The sequence below is a fragment of the Lepisosteus platostomus genome, chromosome 2, assembly GCF_059453375.1.
Source record: "Lepisosteus platostomus isolate fLepPlt1 chromosome 2, fLepPlt1.hap1, whole genome shotgun sequence".
Lineage (NCBI taxonomy): Eukaryota > Metazoa > Chordata > Actinopteri > Semionotiformes > Lepisosteidae > Lepisosteus > Lepisosteus platostomus.
Genome location: NC_142612.1, coordinates 76,552,705 through 76,573,454, shown reverse-complemented (window position 1 = coordinate 76,573,454; position 20,750 = coordinate 76,552,705). Strand labels below are relative to the sequence as shown.

Below are 20,750 nucleotides of genomic sequence, written 5' to 3'. Positions count from 1 at the left end.
TATTCTGCAGATATTTTTAATAGCACAAAATAATACAGTCATGGGTTACTCTTCATTACTGGTTCCCTGCAATGGAACAATAGCCTCATTATATTCCATCCAGCAACTCTCCAGAGACACTCCGTTCTCTCGAGGGTCACAATGAGTGTGAGCCTAACCTGTGTGGCAGTGCCCTGGCCATGCCACCTGACCATAGCAGGGTGCGCACATACAGACTGGATGATTCAGAGACACCACTTTACCCAGCCAGCATGTCTTTGGAAGCTGGCAGGAAAATCTTTAAATCTTCTATCTAAATGTTGTTTAATTTGAGCTAAATGTTGAGCATCGCATCCACTGAGACACATCAAGGGTGCTCTTTACATGAACCACTGCTTCGAGCTGTAGTGTCCAGGTGGGAGGCTGTGTTTCCCTCAGTTATGTGGCTGTGCAAGGCAGGTACTGTGCCTGCTCCTGGCAAATGAGAAAACCACAGTGTGAGAAATATACATTTCTTTTTAGGGAACAGTAATGATGTAACATTTTAGGGAATTAATGTATCATTTGTAACAGCGCTAGGAAAGTTAAAAAAATGTTTGGAATTCTAATATATGGTCTTATGTAGGGGTCTGAAATTCTCACTAAGATGAAACACACTGATTCTGTTTGCTAGGGTGCAATCTACTTAGAAATGTTCACCACGGGCATATTTTCATTACTTCACAGTGAGTCACTGTTTAAGGAGGTCCTCATACTTTAAGAGCACCATGTCGATGCAATGAGCACAAAAAAAAAGTATTCAAAACAAGTTTTAGAAAATGAGCTGTTTGAAAAATTTATTTATATGCAGTTTATACAATAGACTGTATAGACACATCTGTCTACACTGTAAGGTAGACAAGAGACTTTTATATGAAAAGTGCTTTTACTTTGGTGCAAGAAGTTAAAGAAAAGCAAAACCTCCAGCTTGTTCAGTCCATGCCTGGAGAGTGTGGCATTCATCTCAGACTTGTCTGTAGAACAAGAAATTGATCTTAGATTTGTCTAGACAACAGGAAACACCTTCTCAAAAAAAGAAGTGCAAATTGTTCTGCTATTGTTCAAAGGTCTACGTGTGATACAAAATAAAGCATGAAACTTAAAACAGCCTATTTCAGATAAGAAAATCATGTACCCTGAGCTCCAAACAGTAATATACCTTCATTTCTTAGGAGCTGCTCTGCCCATAAGAGCTTTCTTGGTATTTTTCTCTGGATGAAGCAGAATGATGTAACATTTTGGTACAAATATCGCAATGAGGAGACCAAAGCTTGAAGCCAAGATGGCAAAAATCTCCACAGCGTCCGAGTATTTCCCAGGAGAGCTGACATAAGCTGGTATGAAAGCGATCCAAACTGCACAGAAGATGAGCATGCTGAAAGTGATGAACTTGGCTTCATTGAAGTTATCAGGCAGGTTCCTTGCAAGGAAAGCCAGCAGAAAGCAGACACTGGCTAACAAGCCTATGTACCCCAGCAGGCAACTAAATCCAGTTATTGAGCCAACATTACATTCAAAAATAATTTTTGAGTTTTGATACTGTGTATTTTTAAAAGGCACAGGGGATGCTGTACTCAGCCATACAATACAGATCAGAGCCTGGATGACAGTAAAGACAAAAACAGTGCCTCTCTGCTGAGCAGCACCAAACCACTTCATGACATTATTGTCTGGCAGTGTGGCTCTGAAGGCCATGATGACAACAATGGTTTTCACAAGAATGCAAGATATGCACAAAACAAAACTGATTCCAAACACAACATGTCTCAGCATACAGGTGAGGTGTAGTGGCTGACCAATAAACAGCAATGAGCAGAGGAAGCAGAGTATTAGAGAAAGCAGCAGCAGGAAGCTCAGTTCAGAATTGTTGGCTCTTACAACTGGGGTGTTCCTGTAGTAAATGAACACAGATAAAACTCCAGCTGAAATAAATGCCCCAAATACTGAGACTGTTGTCAAAGAGATTCCCAAAGGCTCCTCATATGACAGAAACTCAATTTCCTTCGGCACACACTGGTCTCTGCTTGGGTTTGACCAGAAGTCAGGTGGACATTTTAAACATTCAAAAGCATCTACAAGACAAAAAGCACCTCTGCCATTATTATACACAGTAAACAAACATAATGTAAAATAATCAAATTATTGTGCAAGAGGTTGCAAGTGATGTTTATTAATGAGTTCTTTCCTTTTACATCTGTTTGATATAGACCCTTCTGGGATTCACAGAGGCCAGTTTATCAAGTGTTCTAGAAAAATTCAGGCAGAAAATTCAACCTGCTGCCAGAGATTTAGAACAAAGCTTAATATGTAAATTAAAGAAAATGTGTCTTAGAACAATTAACTAGTGAACGTCGTGGAATCATTATATCAATGCTTGAGATGTGTCTGGTGACCTGCAAAGTCAAATTACACAGACAGACTTGTGTTTTGCGGCTGCTACAGTACAGATAATGCTCTTTTCATTCCGTTTTTGCCCACCTTTTGGAAATCCCATGTTGGCTTTACAGATGAAATGAAACAGTAAATGACTGACAGTACCATTAATATCACAAGTGAGCATTTTAGGGAAGGCAGAGGAGAAATATTTTCTATATTTTTTTTTATGTGAACATGCACTGACTATTATTAGGCATCAAGCATACTACAATCCAGAGATATAGTAGCCCCTTTTATACTATTGTAAACAATTATGCAGCAAAAAAAAAATGTCTCTAACAATTGTCTTTAGGATTTTATTCTTTATAAAGTAGACACATACAATATAGCATTATTAACTTACATGATTAACATTGTTTATTTACTGTATATACCTCCACAAGGCAAGAAAAGTAGCGATGTATTGGATTTGTACATTGGAACCTAAGTTAAAGGAACCTAATGTCCTAGACACTAACAGTACAGAAAAATAAATATCAGACTTAAGCATTACTGTCTGCCCACCTGTGTGGTTGCTGATCTCTCCCTCTGCACAAGGCACACAGTCGAAACAGCAGAGGGGCTCCCCTTTCCTGGTTGCCTTCCTGGTGCCAGGCTGACAGCTTTCACTGCACACAGACCTGGGGGGCTGGGAAAGAACAAAAATTAACTGGATATCAGAATAAATTATTATTTATTAGAAACAGTTCTCAGTATCTAAAAATCCCACTACATATAAGTGCACAGAATTTAAAACATTCTATATTAAAGCACAATTAACCTGGCTATAGTTGTGAGAAGTTGGAAAAGATAGATAAGTATAGACTAATGACTAAGTCATCAACCATCTTTTGAGGATTTGCACATTCACCCCTTTTGAACAAAATATTATGGGAGAGATTAATGTATACCTTGGGTTGAAAATGCAGCTCTAGAAAATGTGCAAAGTAATGGAAAACTTTGTAAGTACAAAATCTGAATTTAATCAATCGATTTAAATAAATATTGAGAGTCCTGAGTAGAATTGTTCTAATAAGAAGAATAATTTGATATGGGTTGACCTACGCTTTTGGATTCAAAGTTCCAGAAGATTTTGTCCTCATTCAGAGTGAGCTGTTGTCCAGCAGGAGCTGATTCATCAAACAGACCGATTGTTACTGTTTTCACAGAACCGTCATCGGCCCTCTGCCAGTTCATCACATCATAGATTGCAAGAGCGTCTCCGTTCTCATCGAAGGACACCCTGTCTCCATAGTGAGTAGTGAAGTTCACTCCCGCCAGGTAGTGCAGCAGCTGAGAGAAAAAAACAGAAAGTGGTGAGTTATTTAATGACTGAGGTAACCAAAAAGAATTCAATGGGTATTTGCTTAAAACTTGTTCTCACTGGAAAAGATCTAGTGTATCACATTTAATTACAAATATGAATATATGGAAAGCTGAGAAAATTATATTTAGCTTCTTTTTAATTCATTTATTTTTCTTTAAATTATTTGACATCTCTGAAATAACTGTTTATGTCATACTGTAGCTCATTTTATCCAGCAGGCATCTATTCAATAGCCTCTCACCTGCCAGGGCTGCACAGTTGTGATGTCTGCACAGGAGTTATTCTGAAAGGGCCCTTTTCCAGGCTCACAGGACATCAGGTTGTGCAGGGAGTGTGCCAAGGCGTACACTGCTTTATACACATTGTAGGATCCTCTCAGTTCTGAAACATCACTGTAAGCAGTTTTGGTTTTTCCAATGTCTTCTGAACCTGTGCAGATTTTGCTGCCTTTCCAGTTTGACAAATTGTGATTGTTTGTATTTTCTTGAAATTTGCAATCAAACATCTTTTCCCAGAACAATTTTACTAAATTGTTTCTGGAGTCAAACACAGGGCGAATCTGAAGGAGAAATTGTTCCAGCCCTGGGATTTCTCCTCGGCGAACTGTGATTCCTATAGTCCCACCTAAATAAGGCAGTAGCTCCTTAGTGTGGAAGACAGGGGAGGAAGCCCAGGCTTCACTTGCAATCCACTGCCTGCCTCTGATTTTTTGCTGAACAATTTCCTCTGTCAGAGGAATCAGAAAAGCTGCTGTTGAAAACACAATTATAACTTTAGCAGTTGACTGTTTGATGGTCCTGATGATCTTAAGAATTTCAGACTTGTCATTGTTACGAGGGAGGATTTCAGAGAAAGCTATGCAGCCAAAACTATTTATTTCCTCAATAAAAGTCTTGGCAGCATACAGCCCATAGTCATCATTGCTCACAATTACACCAACCCAAGTCCACCCATAATGCTTGAAGATTTGAACCATGGCTTTGACCTGGAACGTATCACTGGGAATAGTCCTGAAGAAAGAGGGGAACTCCTTTCTATTGCTTAGGCATGAGCAGGTGGCATAATAACTGACCTGCAAATGAAAGAACAAAGCCATTTTTTTGGAAAGACATTGTCAGGAAACATTTCTTGATCTTTTAGTTCTGAAAATACATCATTCTCCATTTATACCATTCACATTTCTTAATGAAATAATCATTCAAATCTTCAGTATGACATCTTGTTCCAACACAATTACATTAGGCTTATTTAAGAAAAGAAGAAAAACCTTCCTGAAAAATATTTTGGAATCAATATAACCTGAACACTTTATATACATGCGGTAATATACCGTATATGCCAATTAATATCAGTGAGCTGATCACTGGTTTTCTATACCATTGGAATACGGAAGAGACCCAGTATTCTTGACATGGCAATAGAATATGTTGATACAGGGTCCCCAACAATGGCTAAGACAGGGGGAGTCCCTGTACAGCTGTAGTCAGTGACAGAATCATCCTCTCCGCTGATCAGAGCTGTTGCTGCTCTCAGAGCCACTGCCAGGTTCACACAGTTGTCATACAGCCTGTATCCCAGTGTGATGTTAGGGAGAAGAGCAGGGTCTCTGTTTATTTCCTCAATAGCAAAAGCCATGGTCTGTGCCCACTGAAATCCTGCAAAATCAAAACTGCCAGAAGACACAAACAACATTGAAATGCATACGTTTCCTACATGTGCTGCATGTGCTAACTGCAACATGTGTGCAATTTAGAACATTTAAATATACTGACATTACAAATATGCCATTCAAACACAACATAAAGAATTGGAATTAATAGTTTTTATTGCCATTTTAATGCCTTTTAGCATATTTCCAAGAATAATATGATCCATATTGGTTACCACTCATTTAAGTGACAAGTTCTTTAAATGTATTGTTCAAATTCCCTTAGCATATTCAATATCATTTCTTCTTATTATGTATGTAGTATAATCTAGATCATGAAAATGTTCAAATAAAACTTTACTACATAAAATAGTAAAAACATTTATTTTATCAGGAAACTGTATATATCTTACTTCTATCTTTCTATTAAGAAGCAGTAGAATATATTCACTCACCGCTCACAGCTCAATGGCTCAGGCTTAGAAGTAAAAGACATTTCAGGATACACTGTTATAAAGTGTACTTCAGATATTCCCCCCAAAATAATATCTCCTTCTTTATACAGCCCATACAAGTCAAATTTTTCTTGGAGCCTGCATGGGGGCACAACGGTGTCTACTTGGCCAATGAAGCCTAGTGCTACAAAAATGTATAGAATGAACTGCATTGTTTTAGTACGAATGAACCTGCCTTGTTTCAGGGATTGAAATCGATGCTATATAGATAATGTCTGAGTCTCTTGGGATACCTGTGAATGACATCACACACACACAATACTCCATTATATACAACAAGAGGTTGTTTTCCTTAAGCCGTAGGGCCTATTTTGCCACTTTGAGCAAACCACGGTAGAGTTTACTTGCACAACGTTCACAGAGAAAACAAAGTATTTCAGCACCATGCAACATTTTTGTCAAATGTTGTTGTACAAATCCACCTGTGCAAGTTTCAGTAAACAAATACGGTTGTAGCAAGAAAACTGATGAAGACTATTGGTTTAAAATGTTTTCTTTTTTAAGCATTTCATGGAATGGATCAACTTAAATCACATCTACAGTCTGGAGATTTAACCAATGAAACTACAAATGTTTTTTTCTTAATAGAGAGGGATTTTTAATTGAAATCAAAACATCTGATTTGGAAAAATGTCAGTGGTAGACATGAACAGATTAGGCTGCTTAAAAATATATATGTTTCTATCAAATGCAGTTGAAGCAAAAAATATTTAATTTCAAACTAACAATTTTAGTACAGGCAATAATGCTGTCGTATTAAAAGAAATTGTACAATAGTTCCTATTCAGTTTGTATGTTACTCAATTCTTCCATAGAATTACCATAGCATACTTTAAAATGTGAGACACATTGTATCTCTATGAGCTGTATAAAGATGGGGATGTCCTTTCTGGAGGAATATTTGAAATACACATTAAAACAATATATCCTGATTTTTTTATTTTTTTGTAGCATGAGCTACAAAATTTAAATTGTATGCAATTTTTTTTGCTGTATACAAAGAGAAGAAAGGAAGGGGCCCCTAGTGGAGATCAGGAACAGCTGTAACACAGACACGTTCACACAGTAAAGAAGGGGTGTCCTGAGTAACAGAGTAGGGACCCTCAGTTAAGAGGCACAGTAAAGAAGGGGTGTCCTGAGTAACAGAGTGGGGACCCTCAGTTAAGAGGCACAGTAAAGAAGGGGTGTCCTGAGTAACAGAGTGGGGACCCTCAGTTCAGAGGCACAGTAAAGAAGGGGTGTCCTGAATAACAGAGTGGGGACCCTCAGTTAAGAGGCACAGTAAAGAAGGGGTGTCCTGAGTAACAGAGTGGGGACCCTCAGTTAAGAGGCACAGTAAAGAAGGGGTGTCCTGAGTAACAGAGTGGGGACCCTCAGTTTAGAGGCACAGTAAAGAAGGGGTGTCCTGAGTAACAGAGTGGGGACCCTCAGTTAAGAGGCACAGTAAAGAAGGGGTGTCCTGAGTAACAGAGTGGGGACCCTCAGTTAAGAGGCAGTGTTTCCTCCTGGCTCTGCAGCAGGCAAGCTGGTGAGCACAGCACTTCCAGGACCTGCTTCCTCACTGGCCTGTTCCCTGCAGTGGGATTCCAGAGCTTATCGGCCCTCATTCTCTCTCCACAGCTGCCTGAAGGTGGCAGCCAGCTGCAGGAGGTCTCACTCCTGGCTCCTCTCCTGCTGCTCCTGTAGCTCACAGCTGGGCGTGGAGGACTGAAGCCCCTGAGGACTGTGCTCTCCTGGAGTCAGAGCACCACAGCTCATCGCTGCTTCATCACAGCCTCTCCGTTCAGTTTCTCTCCTCTCCATGGGCTCCCGGGCTGCCTCACCTCTCTAGTCAATGACACGCAGCAATTAAAGAGCACAGGTCTCTGAGCTAACTGTTACACTCAAAACAATTATACTGATACCGTCCCTTTGTTAACAAGAAAAGCAAATGGAAATCTTAGAAAAAAATGTTGAATCTTTCTAATAGATAAAGCTGTTATTATAATATATTTAATCACTATCTTTTTATTGTGTTGATAAGTTAATTTACTCTCATTTCAATTAAGGATAATTTCTATTAGGTATTTGTTTCCTCAACAAATATTTCATATCCAGTCTTATATCTGGTAATAGGGAGTATTTGAAAATCAAATAAGGTATTATTATTTATATTTTTCCACTTCTTTTTTATTTTAATTCAATTTTAATCTTTATAACAAACTGCTAAAATTTCTAATTTTGTATTTTAATACCCACTGTCACGTTACCCTAAGAATAAATACTGCATATTTAAATTAATATGTTGGAGATAAATTAAAAACTTATTATGCAATCCCATATTGTAAAAGCTATTTAAATTGTCGACAAACATAACCATTATAAAAGAAAATAAAAAACACAATGTAGAAGGGCAAACCTCCTGAGGATTCCCTTTGATTATTTTTGTTAATGACACAAGACATACTGTACATTTTACAAGATAAATAAAGTGAGATAACTCCCACTGACACCCCCACAGATTCAGACATCATCTATATACTGTAGCAGTGGTTTCCTGCACCACAAAAACCTAACATACTCATACTGAAGCAATGCATTTTATTCTGTGCGTTTCTGTATTACTGAGCATAGTCTGGCTACTAGCAGGTGCTATTGAGCCCAAATGCAAAATCCGCGACAAATTTGATATATATGGGCTATATAAAGATGGGGACATTCTTTTCGGAGGAATATTTGAAATTCACTTTACAACAATATATCCTGAATTGTCTTTTCATTCTAAACCAGCACAGTTGAGCTGTGAGGGGTAAGCTAACATATCACATTGCTGCTTTGATCAATAAGGATTTACAGTACAATAGTATTAAAGCTATGGTTGCTAAACTAAATAAATCAGTACTTTTTAAATAAATCACTCTGTTCTGTGGTGATCATCTTTAACAAAAATATTATCTTTATTTTTTGAGTTAATTCATACCAATTTTGTCTGTCAGGAACATTTCTGTATATGTTTTCAAACTATTAACTTAGTGAAGATTGTTGTGTCTCATAGAATGAACAGCACAAGCACTCAAAAAGCACAAAAATGCTGATACCTGTTTGATGTCTTTACTTACTTATTTTTAAATTCTCTTCCAAGTTTTGATTTTGCAGGATTTCAGTGGGCACAGACCATGGCTTTTGCTATTGAGGAGATAAACAGAGACCCTGCTTTTCTCCCTAACATCACACTGGGATACAGGCTGTATGACAACTGTGTAAAGCTGGCAGTGGCTTTTCGAGCAGCAACAGCTCTGATCAGCGGAGAGGAGGACTCCTTTACTGACTATAGCTGTACAGGGACTCCCCCTGTCTTAGCCATTGTTGGAGATCCTGGTTCTACACATTCTATTGCCATATCAAGAATGCTGGGCCTCTTCCGGGTTCCAATGGTACAGTAAAACACTAATCAAACCAGTTTCATAGAAACACAAAGCTTAAAAGTATCAATGTAATATCTGTCATCAAGACAAATACTGTTTCGTTAACAGCTTAAGTATTTAGTTACTTAAACCTGGTTTAGGTTCAGTAACCTATTTAAGTGCTAATTCAAAAAAACAATTCTACTTTTGCACTCTTGCATTGTTTTTTTTTAAGTATTTGACTATTTGTCATGAGCTCATAACATGCACTGCGTCCTTCAGGAGAGTAAAGTAGAGCATGGGCTTTATTTTTTCAGTTTTTAATACTAGTTTTATTATTTGAAGTCTTTCAATGAGCATATTGTTTCTGAGTGATAACCTTGCCTTCTTCTGCACAAAGTGTGTTATTTATTAATGTTCTTCTTGTATCTCTATTTTTCAGAAACAGTGAAAAATTAATTTTACGGAATGACCTGAAATTGTTGTCCTTTCTACAGTTTGCCAACAGATTTTTTTTTTCTTGTTTATTTCAGGTCAGTTACTACGCCACATGCTCTTGCTTGAGCAATAAAGAGGCACACCCTTCTTTCTTCAGAACAATCCCAAATGACAATTTTCAAGTCAAAGCCATGGTTCAAATCCTCAGGCATTACGGATGGACCTGGGTGGGAGCCATAGCGAGCAACGACGACTACGGGCTGTTTGCTGTCAAGACTTTCACCGAGGAGGTAAACAAGTTCGGCTGCATAGCTTTCTCAGAAATCCTGCCTCGCAACAACGACAGGTCTGAAATTCTCAAAATTGTTGACACTATCAAAGAGTCGACGGCCAGAGTTATTGTCATATTTTCCACAGACGCCTATATTTTTCCTCTGGCTGAGGAGCTAGTTCACCAAAATATCAGGGGCAGGCAGTGGATTGCAAGTGAAGCCTGGACCACCTCCACTGTCTTCCAAACCAAGGAATTGCTGCCCTACTTCGGCGGGACACTAGGAATCGCCATCCGCAGGGGAGAAATCCCAGGACTGGAGCAATATCTCCTAAAGGTTCACCCCGTCTTTGATCCCAGCAACAATTTAGTCATCAAGTACTGGGAAGCGCTCTTTGATTGCACATTTACAGAGAAAACAGCTGAGCGCAATTCGTCCAATGTGAAAAAGAAATGTACTGGGGCAGAAGATGTTTTAAGCAAGAAAAACGAATACAGTGACGTTTCAGAACTGCGTGCAACTTACAACGTGTATAAAGCAGTGTACGCCTTGGCACACTCCCTGCACAATCTGATGTCCTGTGAGCCTGGAAAAGGGCCCTTTCAGAATAACTCCTGTGCAGACATCACAACTGTGCAGCCCTGGCAGGTGAGAAGCATTAATGACTAAAGTTACAAATATTTCACATTTCTCTCAGGCAGGCTGGTCTTCACCAAACTTAAAGCCTAGTATTAAAGTTTTTAATAACAAAATCTAACTTCCACATTGTCTACTTATGCAGTATATGTGGGTATGTGTGTGTTTTTTTGTCTTGGGTTATAAGTACTGTGTTATTTTGTCTGAATCCACATTTCTAATCCATTAGAAAAAAAAATACTATTGCATGTATACTTTATTCATTAATTTTTGCAGCATATTTAAGCTAATTTTCGAGTTAGATATTTTTATTGTTTTTAAGGTTTTAAATTATGTTTGAGATGAAAAAACTCATTGTACCCGGTAACTAGTAATTGCTAATTATTTTCCACCCTCTCAGCTGCTGCACTACCTGGCGAGAGTGAACTTCACTACTCATTATGGAGACAGGGTGTCCTTCGATGAGAATGGAGATGCTCTTGCAATCTATGATGTGATGAACTGGCAGAGGGCCGATGACGGGGCTGTGAAAACAGTAACAATCGGTCTGTTTGATGAATCAGCTCCTGCTGGACAAGAGCTTACTCTGAATGAAGATAACATCTTTTGGAATTTTGAATCTAACAATGTAGGTCAATCTGCTTTTACATTCTTTCTCTTTTTACATCAGCATTCCACAGTTCTAGTGCGGTTAATTCTCAAAATAATTTTCATCTTTATTCCAAATCACAATTTGTAAAAAGGTTTATACAGTTGTTTAAATTAATATGCCACTCTTTACCTGCATAGAGGCGTTACAGTATTTGGTGAAATAATTACATTCTTTTCAAAAATATCTAAAATAGCTGAATGCAGGACTGTTCTAAGACATTTCCATTCCTTCTTATTTTCAGTATAATCAATAATCCACTGTGTTTGAAATTAAATAAAGGTGTGACTTCACATTTCAACAAGTATCAGCTACCTTCCAAACTCCAAATACTGTATACTGTATACTGTGTTTTTATATATTTATATCATCTATGCCTGCACAAACGTTAATGGCAAAAACAAAAATGTATTATTCCTACTGAATTCTGTTTAATTACATCAGATGAAAAAACAGGAGATTGAACTACCTCAAACTCTGGAAACAATTTCTTAAGCCTTAAGTACAGACAACGTTCTTCCCCAGCCCCCCAGGTCTGTGTGCAGTGAAAGCTGTCAGCCTGGCACCAGGAAGGCAACCAGGAAAGGGGAGCCCCTCTGCTGTTTCGACTGTGTACCTTGTGCAGAGGGAGAGATCAGCAACCACACAGGTAGGAAGACACTTTTTTGTTTTTGTAGTGTGCTTCATTTTTTTCTCATTTTGAAGTCTGAAAACTGTTTTTTTATTATTATTGTTGTTGTTGTTATTGTTATTATTATAGTGTGAGATATGTGATTTTTTAAAAGTAACATATTGATTGTGTTAAATGTGAATGCTTAATTTTAATAACCAGTTCTGCCACGGCTCAGAATGAACATATCTCTTACCATATACTGTACAGTATAACATGTAGAACTGAGAACGGGTGGCACACACATGCAAAAAGGGTTGTAGGAGTATGGAACAGGTTGCCCAGCTATATGACTGAAGCCTATTACTCTGGCTACTTTCAAGAAAGAGAGAGTGAGAGCCTTGAGTCAATGAGGTACCAGAAATGGACTGAATGGCTTCCTCTCATACAGATTTCAAGTATTTTTTTAATTCTGTACTCCTTGCTTGAAACATTTTGTTTGTTTTTTCTTATTGCAGATTCTATTGATTGTTTCAAATGCCCCATGGACTACTGGTCGAGCCCAGGCAGGGACCAGTGTGAGCTGAAGGAAATTGAGTTTCTTTCCTATCATGACCCTCTGGGAATCTCTTTAACCACCATCTCAATATTCGGGGCCTGTAACTCGGTTGGAGTTCTAATCATTTTCTTTTACTACAGGAACACCCCAGTTGTAAGAGCCAACAATTCTGAACTGAGCTTCCTGCTGCTGCTTTCTCTGATACTCTGCTTCCTCTGCTCATTGCTGTTTATTGGTCAGCCACAGCATGTAACCTGTATGTTGCGGCACATTGTGTTTGGGATCAGTTTTGTTTTGTGTATATCTTGCATTCTTGTGAAAACCATTGTTGTCATCATGGCCTTCAGAGCCACACTGCCAGACAATAATGTCATGAAGTGGTTTGGTGCTGCTCAACAGAGAAGCACTGTTTTTGTCTTTACTGTCATCCAGGCTCTGATCTGTATTGTGTGGCTAACTGTGGCCACTCCTTTACCTTTTAAAAACACACAGTATCAAAACTCAAAAATCATTTTTGAGTGTAATGTTGGCTCAATAACTGGATTTAGTTTCCTGCTGGGGTACATAGGCTTGCTAGCCAGTGTCTGTTTTCTGCTGGCTTTTTTTGCAAGGAACCTGCCTGACACGTTTAATGAAGCCAAGTTCATCACTTTCAGCATGCTCATCTTCTGTGCAGTTTGGATCGCTTTCATACCAGCTTATGTCAGCTCTCCTGGGAAATATTCGGACGCTGTGGAGATTTTTGCCATCTTGGCTTCAAGCTTTGGTCTCCTCATTGCAATTTTTGCTCCAAAATGTTACATCATTCTGCTTCATCCTGAGAAAAACACCAAGAAAGCCCTCATGGGCAGAGCAGCCCCTAAGGCATAAATGTATATACTACTGTATGCTCATATAATGTTATGATACTGTATAGTGTTTGTTTTTCAACACACCCTTTTTATTAAAACAAAATGTGTATTGCACATACTGTATAGTGTAAAAGAGTTTATGTCACTTTTTTAAAGGTGGCTCTGTGGCTAAGGATCTGCGCCTGTGGCTAGAAGGTTGTGGGTTCAAATCCCACAGCCGGCAGGGAAATCCTACTTTGCTGGGCTCCTGAGCAAGGCCCTTAACCCCAACTGCTCCAGGGGTGCCGTACAATGGCAGACCCTGTGCTCTGACCCCAAGCTTCTCTCCCTATCTGTGTGTCTGTGTCTCATGGAGAGCAAGCTGGGGTATGTGAAAAGATAATCCCTAATGCAAGAAATTGTGAAGGATTAATAAAGTGATATTATTATTATTATTAATGGTGCAAAGGTGTTCTCAGAGCTTTTATATGATATTTGGGGGGGGTTGACAAACTAACTCTTTTAGTAGGGCCCATATTATTTTCAAGAAAAAGAAACAGGATGTGCAGGTGATGTTTTTTTGTACAACGCAGTTTGAAGGATGAAGTCTCCAAGGTCTAACAGCCATTACAGATTTAGATTTCTCTGTTTCTTGAAGCAGCAGAGCAGCCTGTAGGCATCTACTGTTTCTAGGACTTAGGAAAGGGGGTGAACACAAGATTTCACATTTTAAAAGTTACACAGACTTATAGTGCACTGCCATTACAGAACTAAAGCGTTGAACTGTAGTGTGAAATAGCTTTTTCAACACAAGCAACAGTAGTTTTTGACAGATCAAAAGTTACATCTTATTTCTTTGTAGGAGACATTTATTAGTTATTTGTCCTGAATGTGCTGAAAAAAAATTTTTTTTAGTTGTTTTTAAGCCTGTTAAAATGCAATTACATTTTGAAACTGTAAATTAAGTTAGAGTTGCTGCTGAGGAAACATCAATGTGGATTTCATGAAAAGTAAAATAAAAAATAAAAATTGAACAATCGCAACCTCAATGATTGATTTCAAGAAAGTTAAAGGACTGTCCATATGCATATTATTCAAGCACAGTACATAATTTTTAGGAACTGAGCTGAATCCACAATGAATGTGTTCTTAACCACGCCTATCTACTGTATATATGTTAAGAATTACCGCAAGCAAAACCATATATTATTTTTCTTAACCTATTTGTTCTTTTGAGCACAATTCAAGATATCTCATCATTATTTAACTGCCTATATAAACGATGTAGTCTCATTTGCCATTTAACAGTGACTTTAGTTTATGTGGGATGTGAATTATAAAGATATATATAAAGTCTTGTCTCATGCACCAAAATTACATGTTTTGCTCAATCTCATATTAGTGTTGATTTTTCTGTGGTCATATTGATATTAGATGTGTGCAATGGCTTAAACCCAAGTCATCTACAACTGATCATACAAAATATGCCAGAAACCATATGAGCTGTAGGTGACATTTTACTGCTGTATGTTATTTAATACACAGTTAGCTTGATGTTATGTACTTGCAGTGATAAAACAGATATCTTATGTCAAAGAAACAATGATAGGTTTTTTAAGCTTATTTTATTTAAATCATTTAAAATATGCAAAACAGCACACTGTATATGTTTTTGTATTTGTTTAACAAATTATAATAAATGAGTGTGTGAAGTTCAATAACATAATTTATATCAATAAATTATTTTTGTGCATTTCTTAACCACACAGTTTTTTTTCCACATTAAAGGAAATCCTTCTCAAATGTGTTTTAAATTGCAATAAACAGAGTGTGTGGCATTTCACTTTCAAATTTACTGAAATACATTTTGGCAGGTTTGTACTGCTGCTCTAAGGAATACACAGATTAGTAGCTTCCTACTGAAATGGACAGTTTACCATCTAAACCTGATTCATGTTAATGAGCCTATATGGAATATTCCCATATGAAGGTACAAAACCCCAGCGATTATTTGCAAAATATTGAAATGCCAAAATATTGGAATCCAATGCAGTTTTGCTAATCTTTGTTTAATATTCACTGCATCAATCAATCATTTTGCATTTAATACATTACATACAACTTATTAATTATATTTACCAGGATGTTATGGATAAGTGAAAAGAAACAAAAAACACATACCACATGCAAAAGTGCTTAGAATGTCACTTTGACGAGCTCCAGCAATAGAGTTGCACAGCGGCCCTGTCAGAAACATAGTTTTACTTATTTCTGTGCAGATGCTCTTCCCATAAGAAACTTTTTTGTATTATTTTCTGGTCTGAATAAAATAATAAAGCATTTGGGGGCAAAGATGCACCCAAGGAGACCAAAACTGGAAGACAAAATAGCAAAAATTTCTACAGCTACTGTATATTTGCCAGGGGAGCTGATATAAGCTGGGATAAAGGTGATCCAGACAGCACAGAATATAAGCATGCTGAATGTAATGAATTTTCCTTCATTGAAATTGTCTGGCAGATTTCGGGCCAAGAAAGCTAACGTGAAGCAGAGACATGCTAGCAAACCAATATACCCCAGCACACAACAAAAGGCTACAATGGACCCCACAGCACATTCTAAGATTATTTTTGAGTTCTGGTAGCCGGTGTTCCTATTTGGCAGAGGGGGGCTAACTGAAAGCCAGACAGCACATTGGAGAACCTGGATTAAGGTGCAGACTATGACACTGCTTCTCTGCTGTGTGGGCCCAAACCATTTCATGACATCATTTCCAGGGAGAGTGGCTTGGAAAGCCATCAACACAACAATAGTTTTCACAAGAAGACATGAAATGCAGAGCACAAAACTGACCCCAAACGCTATGTGCTGGATTTTACAGCTCCAGATGGAAGGTTTCCCAATGAAACACAGGGAGCACAGGAAACACATAGTTAAAGAGAAGAGTAATAGGAAGCTAAGCTCGGAGTTGTTTGCTCTGACAATTGGCGTGTTTTTATAATATAAGAAAATGATAGCCACAGCCAAGGTTATGCCGGCTCCAGATAAAGCAACTGTTGTGAGTGTAATCCCCATTGTGTCTTCAAATGACAGGAATTCAACATCTCGAGGAATGCACTCATTTCTGTAGGCGTTTGACCAGTACTCCAAGGGACATTTGTCACACTGTAGGGAATCTGTAAAATAAATTCATACGCTGAAAAGATGCACTGCACTGTGCATTTGCAAGCCTGTAGATGAACCTGCCAGCCCGCACAGCCGCAAGCTAATATCCTTACTTGTTGTGTTGCTTAGTTCTCCTTCTGCACAAAGAATGCAGTCAAAGCAGCATGATGGCTCTCCTTTCCTGGTAGCTTTCCTAGTCCCTGGGGGACAGTCTTCTGTGCAGATTGACACAGGTACCTGCACACCGACAGAAGAAGGCATGAACAATCGCTCAACTGCAACCACACACCCACATGAAGTTATTTTTATTTGAGCCACGGCAGCTGTAATGTCATTACAAACAACACCTAGTTGTAATGAGAATGATTCAACATGACTTAATTGGTAGGTTACAGTATAGAAACCAATATAATTAAATACAGATAAAAGAGCGCATGAATACAGCCTTGTCATCACTTTGCAAGCACTCATACAACACAATATTGTGCTGAAGACTTTATCAGAGGAAAATCTGTATCATTTATTTGTCCCTCTTTTCTATTTGACTTTCTGCTGCAGTGCAAAATTCGCTCTCTACACCTTAAAGTGGTTTTGATACTTCAACATCTAGGCATATGAAGGAATAATATTTTGCTTCTGCTTAATCTTAGCTTTGGTAAATTATCTGGTGTTAACTGTGAGTAAGAAAGAAACAGGTATATTCTCTAAATGAAAGAAAAACATTTAAAAAAAAGCCCTTACTAAATTTTGCATTTTATGGGCATTTCCCAGTAGGAACACTATATTCCGGAGTGTATACTGTAGGCTTTGTTGTTTTAAGAAATCAGAATACTAAAGTCAGAGAGTAACTGAGCTTTTTTAGAAACTGATGATTATTACCTCTTTTTTCCCTGAGGTCCAGACAATGGCTTTCTCATTGATAAAAATGTCAGAGCCATCAACCCGCCCGATGGTGACATACTCCATAGATCCTGTTGGGCTCTTCTGCCAATTTACTATATCATATACAACTTTACTGTCACCCCCTTCAAAGTGAACATTTTCTCCAAGTTTGTTGGTAAATTGAACTTCACTTAAATAATGTAGAAGCTGTGAACAAAATAAAACAGTGAGGAAAGCTGATTATGTTAAGCAGTGAACTTCAGTCTTTATGTCTCATATTTTCACACACTAGCATCAATATTTGCTTTGAATTCTGAAATTCTGAATTTACCTAGTCTTTGCCATGAAAAGGCTGATTCAGCAGGTTGGTACAGAAAGGTAAACAGTAAAGATGACAAATATTCATGTAGCATGAGAAATAATTATTTTATGCAATACAAAATGGGAAAATCATTCAGACACACAAATACATTTCAACACGACGTGAAGGTGTCTAGGTTTATTATCTTCCTGGGATCTGAAAACCTGGACTGTCCAACCATCTTAATATAAATTAGAACAGCAAACTTCAAATATTGTTCCACACGTTTTACTTTACTTACTCCTTATCTTTCATCTATCTGTTATAAAATTAATTTCAAGTCATCACATCAAACTTACCAATGAAATTATTTATAGCCCACTTCTTTTTGACATTGTCCCAGTATTTTTACTTACACTTGTTTAATTTCATTTGTTCTGAAACATCACTGTAAGCAGTTTTGGTTTTTCCAATGTCTTCTGAACCTGTGCAGATTTTGCTGCCTTTCCAGTTTGACAAATTGTGATTGTTTGTATTTTCTTGAAATTTGCAATCAAACATCTTTTCCCTGAACAATTTTACTAAATTGTTTCTGGAGTCAAACACAGGGCGAATCTGAAGGAGAAATTGTTCCAGCCCTGGGATTTCTCCTCGGCGAACTGTGATTCCTATAGTTCCACCTAAATAAGGCAGTAACTCCTTAGTGTGGAAGACAGGGGAGGAAGCCCAGGCTTCACTAGCAATCCACTGTCTGCCTCTGATTTTTTGCTGAACAATTTCCTCTGTCAGAGGAATCAGAAAAGCTGCTGTTGAAAACACAATTATAACTTTAGCAGTTGACTGTTTGATGGTTCTGATGATCTTAAGAATTTCAGACTTGTCATTGTTACGAGGGAGGATTTCAGAGAAAAATATGCAGCCAAAACTATTTACTTCCTCAATAAAAGTCTTGGCAGCATACAGCCCATAGTCATCATTGCTCACAATTACACCAACCCAAGTCCACCCATAATGCTTGAAGATTTGAACCATGGCTTTGACCTGGAACGTATCACTGGGAATAGTCCTGAAGAAAGAGGGGAACTCCTTTCTATTGCTTAGGCATGAGCAGGTGGCATAATAACTGACCTGCAAATGAAAGAACAAAGCCATTTTTTTGGAAAGACATTGTCAGGAAACATTTCTTGATCTTTTAGTTCTGAAAATACATCATTCTCCATTTATACCATTCACATTTCTTAATGAAATAATCATTCAAATCTTCAGTATGACATCTTGTTCCAACACAATTACATTAGGCTAATTTAAGAAAAGAAGAAAAACCTTCCTGAAAAATATTCTGGAATCAATATAACCTGAACACTTTATATACATGCGGTATTATACCGTATATGCCAATTAATATCAGTGAGCTGATCACTGGTTTTCTATACCATTGGAATACGGAAGAGACCCAGTATTCTTGACATGGCAATAGAATATGTTGATACAGGGTCCCCAACAATGGCTAAGACAGGGGGAGTCCCTGTACAGCTGTAGTCAGTGACAGAATCATTCTCTCCGCTGATCAGAGCTGTTGCTGCTCTCAGAGCCACTGCCAGGTTCACACAGTTGTCATACAGCCTGTATCCCAGTGTGATGTTAGGGAGAAGAGCAGGGTCTCTGTTTATTTCCTCAATAGCAAAAGCCATGGTCTGTGCCCACTGAAATCCTGCAAAATCAAAACTGCCAGAAGACACAAACAACATTGAAATGCATACGTTTCCTACATGTGCTGCATGTGCTAACTGCAACATGTGTGCAATTTAGAACATTTAAATATACTGACATTACAAATATGCCATTCAAACACAACATAAAGAATTGGAATTAATAGTTTTTATTGCCATTTTAATGCCTTTTAGCATATTTCCAAGAATAATATGATCCATATTGGTTACCACTCATTTAAGTGACAAGTTCTTTAAATTTATTGTTCAAATTCCCTTAGCATATTCAATATCATTTCTTCTTATTATGTATGTAGTATAATCTAGATCATGAAAATGTTCAAATAAAACTTTACCACCTAAAATAGTAAAAACATTTATTTTATCAGGAAACTGTATATATCTTACTTCTATCTTTCTATTAAGAAGCAGTAGAATATATTCACTCACCGCTCACAGCTCAATGGCTCAGGCTTAGCAGTAAAAGACATTTCAGGATACACTGTTATAAAGTGTACTTCAGATATTCCCCCCAAAATAATATCTCCTTCTTTATACAGCCCATACAAGTCAAATTTTTCTTGGAGCCTGCATGGGGGCACAACGGTGTCTACTTGGCCAATGAAGCCTAGTGCTACAAAAATGTATAGAATGAACTGCATTGTTTTAGTACGAATGAACCTGCCTTGTTTCAGGGATTGAAATCGATGCTATATAGATAATGTCTGAGTCTCTTGGGATACCTGTGAATGACATCACACACACACAATACTCCATTATATACAACAAGAGGTTGTTTTCCTTAAGCCGTAGGGCCTATTTTGCCACTTTGAGCAAACCACGGTAGAGTTTACTTGCACAACGTTCACAGAGAAAACAAAGTATTTCAGCACCATGCAACATTTTTGTCAAATGTTGTTGTACAAATCCACCTGTGCAAGTTTCAGTAAACAAATACGGTTGTAGCAAGAAAACTGATGAAGACTATTGGTTTAAAATGTTTTCTTTTTTAAGCATTTCATGGAATGGATCAACTTAAATCACATCTACAGTCTGGAGATTTAACCAATGAAACTACAAATGTTTTTTTCTTAATAGAGAGGGATTTTTAATTGAAATCAAAACATCTGATTTGGAAAAATGTCAGTGGTAGACATGAACAGATTAGGCTGCTTAAAAATATATATGTTTCTATCAAATGCAGTTGAAGCAAAAAATATTTAATTTCAAACTAACAATTTTAGTACAGGCAATAATGCTGTCGTATTAAAAGAAATTGTACAATAGTTCCTATTCAGTTTGTATGTTACTCAATTCTTCCATAGAATTACCATAGCATACTTTAAAATGTGAGACACATTGTATCTCTATGAGCTGTATAAAGATGGGGATG

At 37.7% G+C, this 20,750-nt stretch overlaps 2 protein-coding genes and 1 pseudogene across 3 annotated transcripts; 1 reads left to right on the top strand and 2 right to left on the bottom strand.

Annotated features, from left to right (window-relative positions):
* LOC148677157 (extracellular calcium-sensing receptor-like) lies at positions 1–7,726 on the bottom strand. The gene is made up of 6 exons (XM_088622917.1): positions 7,581–7,726; positions 5,138–5,429; positions 4,002–4,832; positions 3,499–3,726; positions 2,959–3,082; positions 1–2,090 (listed from the first exon to the last, which is right to left on the bottom strand). Exons 1-6 carry the CDS (start codon positions 7,724–7,726, stop codon positions 1,180–1,182), a joined length of 2,532 nt encoding a protein of 843 aa, XP_088479043.1. The 3' UTR covers positions 1–1,179.
* A 1,352-nt stretch (positions 7,727–9,078) lies between these two features.
* LOC148677156 (extracellular calcium-sensing receptor-like) lies at positions 9,079–14,572 on the top strand. Its single transcript, XM_088622904.1, has 5 exons — positions 9,079–9,336; positions 9,840–10,664; positions 11,053–11,280; positions 11,827–11,950; positions 12,430–14,572. Exons 1-5 carry the CDS (start codon positions 9,079–9,081, stop codon positions 13,338–13,340), a joined length of 2,346 nt encoding a protein of 781 aa, XP_088479030.1. The 3' UTR covers positions 13,341–14,572.
* Positions 14,573–15,350: 778 nt separating this feature from the next.
* LOC148677155 (extracellular calcium-sensing receptor-like) lies at positions 15,351–20,019 on the bottom strand (annotated as a pseudogene). Its single transcript, XR_015929969.1, has 6 exons — positions 19,808–20,019; positions 19,082–19,373; positions 18,008–18,776; positions 17,345–17,583; positions 16,579–16,702; positions 15,351–16,476 (listed from the first exon to the last, which is right to left on the bottom strand). The product of XR_015929969.1 is annotated as an extracellular calcium-sensing receptor-like (transcript).
* Between the last annotated feature and the right edge of the window lie 731 nt (positions 20,020–20,750).

Coding starts and splice junctions, on each gene's coding strand:
- LOC148677157 (XM_088622917.1), bottom strand. CDS start 7,726: ATGGAGAGGAGAGAAACTGAACGGAGAGGCTGTGATGAAGCAGCGATG. Junction 3,727..4,001: donor CAACTGTGCAGCCCTGGCAG/GTGAGAGGCTAT, acceptor TTTTTCTCTCAG/CTGCTGCACTACCTGGCGGG. Junction 2,091..2,958: donor AGAGATCAGCAACCACACAG/GTGGGCAGACAG, acceptor TTTGTCTTGTAG/ATGCTTTTGAATGTTTAAAA.
- LOC148677156 (XM_088622904.1), top strand. CDS start 9,079: ATGGCTTTTGCTATTGAGGAGATAAACAGAGACCCTGCTTTTCTCCCT. Junction 9,337..9,839: donor GCCTCTTCCGGGTTCCAATG/GTACAGTAAAAC, acceptor TGTTTATTTCAG/GTCAGTTACTACGCCACATG. Junction 11,281..11,826: donor GGAATTTTGAATCTAACAAT/GTAGGTCAATCT, acceptor GTTCTTCCCCAG/CCCCCCAGGTCTGTGTGCAG.